Raw genomic sequence first — 6790 nt, forward strand, 5'->3', positions numbered from 1 at the left:
CATTTTATTTATACCAGTCGCCTATAAACTATGATTTCCATTTTTAAGGCCGTTTTTTTCAAGTTCTTATTAAATGATGCCTGCGTTGTTAATAATATTTGCAGGTATTGTGTTCAATAAGGAAATGAGGGTTGCCCAAACACACTTTTTCGAAACGTACCAAAAAGTTTCCTCTGGAGCAAGACCTGAGTAATTTCACTTGATCAACCCTTTTCTAGCATTCCACACTACAAAATGTAAAGGTATGCATTTGATTAGTGTTGATATCATATGGGTTCAGTATCGGCGTCAGCCCATACTCAAGGCTAAGTGAAACAGTTGTATCAAGACACCCCGCTGGTGTTGGAAACAAATCTCAATTTACATTGGCGGAGTAAAACTAAACTACCAGATTGCAAACTCCAAATGTTGGCAGCTTCTTCATCCTGCACCTCTTTCTTTAACTCCCTTCAGTTTTCCTTCATCGTTCTCCAACAACAACCAGTCGTCTGTGTCAGAAGGGGCCAGCATCTCAGTGCCCACCATAGCGGTGTCGGCCTCCCTGCCCAGCCCGTCAAGCCGTGGGGGCTCAGCCACGTCAGGCGGCTTCAGCGAATTGCGAAGCTCCAGCGGCAGCCGCAAAGCGAGAGTCCTGTACGACTACGACGCCGCGAGCAGCAGTGAACTTTCCCTGCTGGCTGATGAGGTGAGCTATTGTTGTAGCTTGTTGTGAAACAGTTATTTGCAATTTCTTTGCCCATGCTGAGGAGCTAATTGCCCAATGGGAGTTTTGGAGGCCCAGGTAGTTCACAGGATTAACGTATTTTCCGGACCATAGGGCACACCGGGTTGTAAGGCGCTCTGCCGTTGAGCGGGTCTATTCAGGTCTAGTTTCATACAAAAGGTGCATCGTATTATAAGGCGCATCAAAGGAGTCATATTATGATTTTTTTTCTAAATGTAAAAAACTTCCTTGTGGTCTACATAACATGTAATGGTGGTTCTTTGGTCAAAATGTTGCAGAACATCTTCAAGTCGCTTTCTGACAGTCGCTTCAGGATGCGCCGTTTTGTGGGCGGTCTTATTTACGTGGCTCACCTTCGGCAGCGTCTTCTCCCCGTCATCTTAGTTGTAGCGGTGTAGCGTGCAAGGACGGGAGTGGAAGAAGTGTCAAAAGATGGAGCTAACTGTTTTAATGACATTCAGACTTTACTTCAATCAATAACGAAGCAGCATCTCCTCATCCGTGGCTCACTAGTGCAACATCGCCGGAAATGTGTCTCGAGAAAAACCATCCGACCGGAACTTTCTAATAACTAAAGTTCCTTGAATTATGGAAACCCACTACATTGGTAGTTTTAGCACTTTCATAGTGAGTCTACTGACATTTGAAGTTAGAACTTTAAGCCCCATAACAAGAACACTGCAAAAAGTCAGTGTTCAACAACAAGAAAAAAAAATACAAAAATGAGGGGTATTTTATTTGAACTAAGCAAAATTATCTGCCAATAGAACAAGAAAATTCGGCTTGTCAAGACTTTCCAAAACAAGTAAAATAAGCTAACCTCAATGAACCCAAAAATACCCTAAAATAAGTATATTCTCACTAATAACAACTGTACTTTTCTTGGTAGAAAAAAAGACGTTTTTGCTCAATATGTTGAAAAGTATTCTTAAATTAAGTGAATGCTAGTGCCATTATCTCGGCATCATGATTTTTTTATTTCATCCTTGAAGTAAGAAATTATTACTTTAAAAAAAGTAGTTTTATACTTGTGAGTGTTGATGACACAGCTTTGCAACAGTTGATATTCTAGTTTCAAGCATGTTTTACTCAATATAGGTCATCAAATCTCAGCAACAATCTGTAATATCTTACTGAGATCATTTAGGACCAAAACCCCTTAAAACAAGTAAAACACTCTAACATAAAATCTGCTTAGTGAGAAGAATTATCTTATCAGACAGAAAATAAGCAAATATCACCCTTATGTGAGATATTTAATTTTATTTAGATTTCAGTTTTTGCAGTGAAGATAGAAAACAAGAAGAAGCTTATCAACTACAAAGGCGGACGTGCACAAATTTTCAGGATTTATGCAGATCCCAAATACACATCAGCAGGTACCAGTAGTTAAGAAAAGTTGGTTTTACATAATATTTCGAAACAAAACGCCGGTTAATATGTCTGCTCATGGGTGCCATACGTCTGACTTCGATAGCCGTAATGCTTCGACAATCCATCAAGCGGCGCAGCTTCAAAGTTTACCAAAGTTGTACTAAAACATTTTGACAGATTTTTGAGCGCCGTGTGTAATGTTCTATAATCTCAATGGAACATTTAAAGGGGAACATTATCACAATTTCAGAATTGTTAAAACCATTAAAAATCAGTTCCCAGTGGCTTATTATATTTTTTGAAGTTTTTTTCAAAATTTTACCCATCACGCAATATCCCTAAAACAAGCTTCAAAGTGCCTGATTTTAACCACCCGTCCATTTTCCTGTGACGTCACATAGTGAAGCCAACACAAACAAACATGGCGGAAAGAACAGCAAGCTATAGCGACATTAGCTCGGATTCAGACTCGGATTTCAGCGGCTTAAGCGATTCAACAGATTACGAATGTATTGAAACGGATGGTTGTAGTGTGGAGGCAGGTAGCGAAAACGAAATTGAAGAAGAAACTGAAGCTATTGAGCCATATCGGTTTGAACCGTATGCAAGCGAAACCGACGAAAACGACACGACAGCCAGAGACACAGGAGAAAGCGAGGACGAATTCGGCGATCGCCTTCTAACCAACGATTGGTATGTGTTTGTTTGGCATTAAAGGAAACTAACAACTATGAACTAGGTTTACAGCATATGAAATACATTTGGCAACAACATGCACTTTGAGAGTGCAGACAGCCCAATTTTCATCAAATAATATATTCTGGAGACATACCTTCATGTCAGCAGGCCAGGGAAGCTAGGGTCGATATTCTTCTCTTGATCATCTTCGGGACGGTGTGAGCCAAGACATCCAGGGGGTATAGCTCGCTCGTCTGCGGGAACAAACTGCCGCCATCGCTTGCCGTGCTACCGAGGTCCTTTGTCCCTGAATTGCTCACACACTCCGGCAGATTCAATGGGGGTCTGGCGGCAGATTTCTTTGACTTTATCGTTGGAAATGCATCTGCTTTGAGTGTCGCAGGATATCCACACATTCTTGCCATCTCTGTCGTAGCATAGCTTTCGCCGGTAAAGTGTGCGGAACAAATGTCCAATTTCTTGCCACTTTCGCATCTTTGGGCCACTGGTGCAACTTGAATCCATCCCTGTTTGTGTTGTTACACCCTCCGACAACACACCAACGAGACATGATGTCTCCAAGGTACGGAAAACAGTCGAAAAAACGGAAAATAACAGAGCTGATTTGACTCAGTGTTTGAGAAAATGGCGAATTGCTTCCCGATGCGACGTCACATTGTGACGTCATCGCTCCGAGAGCGAATATTAGAAAGGCGTTTATTTCGCCAAAATTCACCCATTTAGAGTTCGGAAATCGGTTAAAAAAATATATGGTCTTTTTTCTGCAACATCAAGGTATATATTGCCGCTTACATAGGTCTGGTGATAATGTTCCCCTTTAAAGTTTTGGTGTTGTTTACTGGCGTCATATTGCAGTCTACACGTATCTCTTATGTGTGACTGCCATCTACTGGTCACACTTATCATTACACCATGTACCAAATAAAATGACTTCTCCTAAGCACGACCAGAATTATTCCATACTTTAGGTGCACCGGGTTATAAGGCGCACTGTCGATTTTTGAGAAAATGAAAGGATTTTAAGTGCGCCTTATAGAAAATACGGTACACAAAAACTACTTTCGGAACTTATGCCAAATAAGAATATAGTAAATTCTGGTGCATATTCAATTTGTGAGATGGCATTCTTAGACAAATTTCGCAGTTTGGGTCATCTTAATGACACATTTGTGTATAATCAGGTGGTTGGTGTACAATTTGTCAAAGTTAAATGGATGGAGAATTGATTCTCAATCAAATCGTCACCCCAAGAATCCGAATGGACTGGTTGAGTGTGTGTGCAATAAACAGTCTTTGTGTTCGCAGGTGATCACAGTCAGTAGTGTCTCAGGCATGGATTCAGACTGGCTGATGGGGGAGCGAGCCAACCAAAAGGGTAAAGTGCCAATCACCTACCTGGAGCTACTTAACTGAACCCCACAAATAACACCTCCAGGTGTGATCTCATGTCATCGCTTTCTCTATGATTCAGTTGTGTCAGTTTGAACAAGAAGGTTGCATTTGATGGACTGGAGAGGAAATATAGCTGGTTGCAACCGCCTTACATTTCACAAACATGCCTTACCTTTTTGTAATTTTGATGTGACGTGCCAGAACATCTCCCAGACTTTTTCGTACCTTTGTTTTTGTTTACATTGCCTTAAACACCTTAGAAGTTAAGGTTTTTTTCTGCTAGGGGAAAGTATATTGGTTTACTTTTTTTCTGCAATCCATCTTCATCTTAAAGTGTACATTGATGCTGATTATTTTAAGTTTTCTTGATATCTGATTACCTTTTGGCACAATGGATAACCTAAGCATAAATAGGTTTTTACCACAGTGATAAAAAAAACGTTTTGATGACCGAGGAGATCATGTAAGCACTTGAAGACATTAAATTACTAAATACACCAACAGTATTAAGATGGTCAACTCGTATTCCTTTTTTTGTATGGAATACTGTTATTTTATGTTTAAGTTATTGCTAATTGGAAACCTCGAATTTACATATTTGTAGGAAATTGTCAACCAAAAGCTTCTTTTATAAGAATAAGTTATTCCTGGGTGTGTTCTTGGCAAATACTTATATCAGTATATATCATATGACCTGTTTATTGACTTTCACTCATTAGTTTACCTTGCATCCCAATGTACAAATAAAAATGCTGTCTTTACAATGTTGGAGCCTCAAGTATATCTTAACACTCCTTGCTTTATGATTGGTGACATGGAAATATTAAAAAATAAAAAAAAATAAAAACCCTTACTTTAGATTTTATTTATACTAACACTTTACAGTTCAAAGGTTGTTGCTCTTTTTGTGATGCTAGCCTAAGAAGCCAGCAGGTGGCAGAAGAACACTGCAAAATGTACTATCAACTTCTCCAAAGATAATCTAAAACATACAGTAATACTACTTGTGGGTGTGTTATTGTTGAACTAAACAATATTGGCAACCACAATAATGAACATAGTTATTATGTATACAAGTGAAACTAAAACAAATAGAATATCGTGCGTTCAACTTCAAATGTGAAACTAACTTAATAAATATAAACATGCAAAGTGAGATATGTCAAGCTTTTATTTGTTATAATTTTGATGATCGTGGCATACAGTTTTTGAAAACACACATTTCCTGAGATTTGGGGTTTTCATAAGCTGTCAGCCATCATCCAAGTTATATCAAAAGAAGGCTTGAAATGTATTGAGTTGCATGTTATGAGCCTTTGCTATATATTAGTGTCACCTTATAAATCTAATTGCTGGAATAAACAAACCGTTGCACGATATTTAATTTTTTTTAGTTTTGCCTGTAAGTGTCAAGTTAACCTTTGTATTAATACAGACCATCTATGAGTAGGAAGCTAAAAAAATATCCTTTCACATCTACAAAACCACTGGAGTTGGCACGTTGTGTAAATAATTAACAGAATACATTGATTTACAAATCCTTTTCAACTTATATTCAATTGAATAAACTGCAAAGACAAGATATTTAATGTTCCAACTGAGAAACTAATTTTTTTTTGCAAATAATCATTATTTTAGACTTAAATACATATTGCAAAAAAGTTGTCACAGGGTCATCATTACCACTGTGTTACATGGACTTTCCTTTTAACACTCAGTAAACGTTTGGGAACTGAGGAGACCAACTTTTGAAGCTTTTCAGGTGGAATTCTTTCCCATTCTTGCATGCACTCCCATACCATCACAGATACTGGCTTTTAAACTTTGCGCCTATAACAGTCCGCAGAGTTATTTTCCACAACGTCCACAGTTTCCAAAAACAAATTGAAATGTGGACTCATCAGACCACAGAACACTTTTACACTTTGCATCAGTCCATCTTAGATGAGCTCGGGCCCAGCTAAGCCGGCGGCGTTTCTGGGTGTTGTTGATAAATGGCTTTGGCTTTGCATAGTAGAGTTTTAACTTGCACTTACAGATGTAGAGACAAACTGTAGTTACTGACAGTTGTTTTCTGACGTGTTCCTGAGCCCATGTGGTGATATCCTTTACACACTGATGTCGCTTTTTGATGCAGTACAACCTGGGGGATCGAAAGTCGCAGGCTTGCCGCTTACGTGCAGTGATTTCTCCAGATTCTCTGAACCTTTTGATGGTGAAATCCCTAAATTCCTTGCAACAGCTCGTTGAGAAATGTTGTTCTTAAACTGTTCCACAATTTGCTCACGCATTTTTTTTTCCACAAAGTGGTGACCCTCGCCCCATCCTTGTTTGTGAATGACTGAGCATTTCATGGAAGCTGCTTTTATACCCAATCATGGCACCCACCTGTTCCCATTTAGCCTGTTCACCTGTGGGATGTTCCAAATAAGTTTTTCATGAGCATTCCTCAACTTTTTCATTCTTGTTTGCCACTTGTGCCAGCTTTTTTGAAACATGTTGCATGCATCAAATTTCAAATGAGTTAATATTTGCAAAAAATAACACAGTTTCTTAGTTCTAACTTTAAGTATCTTGTCTTTGAAGTCTATTCAATTGAAT

General features: G+C 38.9%; 1 protein-coding gene across 1 annotated transcript in view; it reads left to right on the plus strand.

Moving 5' to 3' along the window:
- Nucleotides 1–5042, plus strand: part of sh3glb1a (SH3-domain GRB2-like endophilin B1a) — a 30210-nt gene extending 25168 nt beyond the window's left edge. Inside the window, exons 8-9 of the mRNA XM_061965859.2 lie at nucleotides 454–685; nucleotides 4103–5042. Coding sequence (XP_061821843.1) covers nucleotides 454–685; nucleotides 4103–4210 — 340 coding nt within the window. The 3' untranslated portion in view covers nucleotides 4211–5042. The remainder of the gene's footprint in view (nucleotides 1–453; nucleotides 686–4102) is intronic.
- Nucleotides 5043–6790: the final 1748 nt, after the last annotated feature.

Source organism: Nerophis lumbriciformis, linkage group LG07 (assembly GCF_033978685.3).
Source record: "Nerophis lumbriciformis linkage group LG07, RoL_Nlum_v2.1, whole genome shotgun sequence".
NCBI lineage: Eukaryota > Metazoa > Chordata > Actinopteri > Syngnathiformes > Syngnathidae > Nerophis > Nerophis lumbriciformis.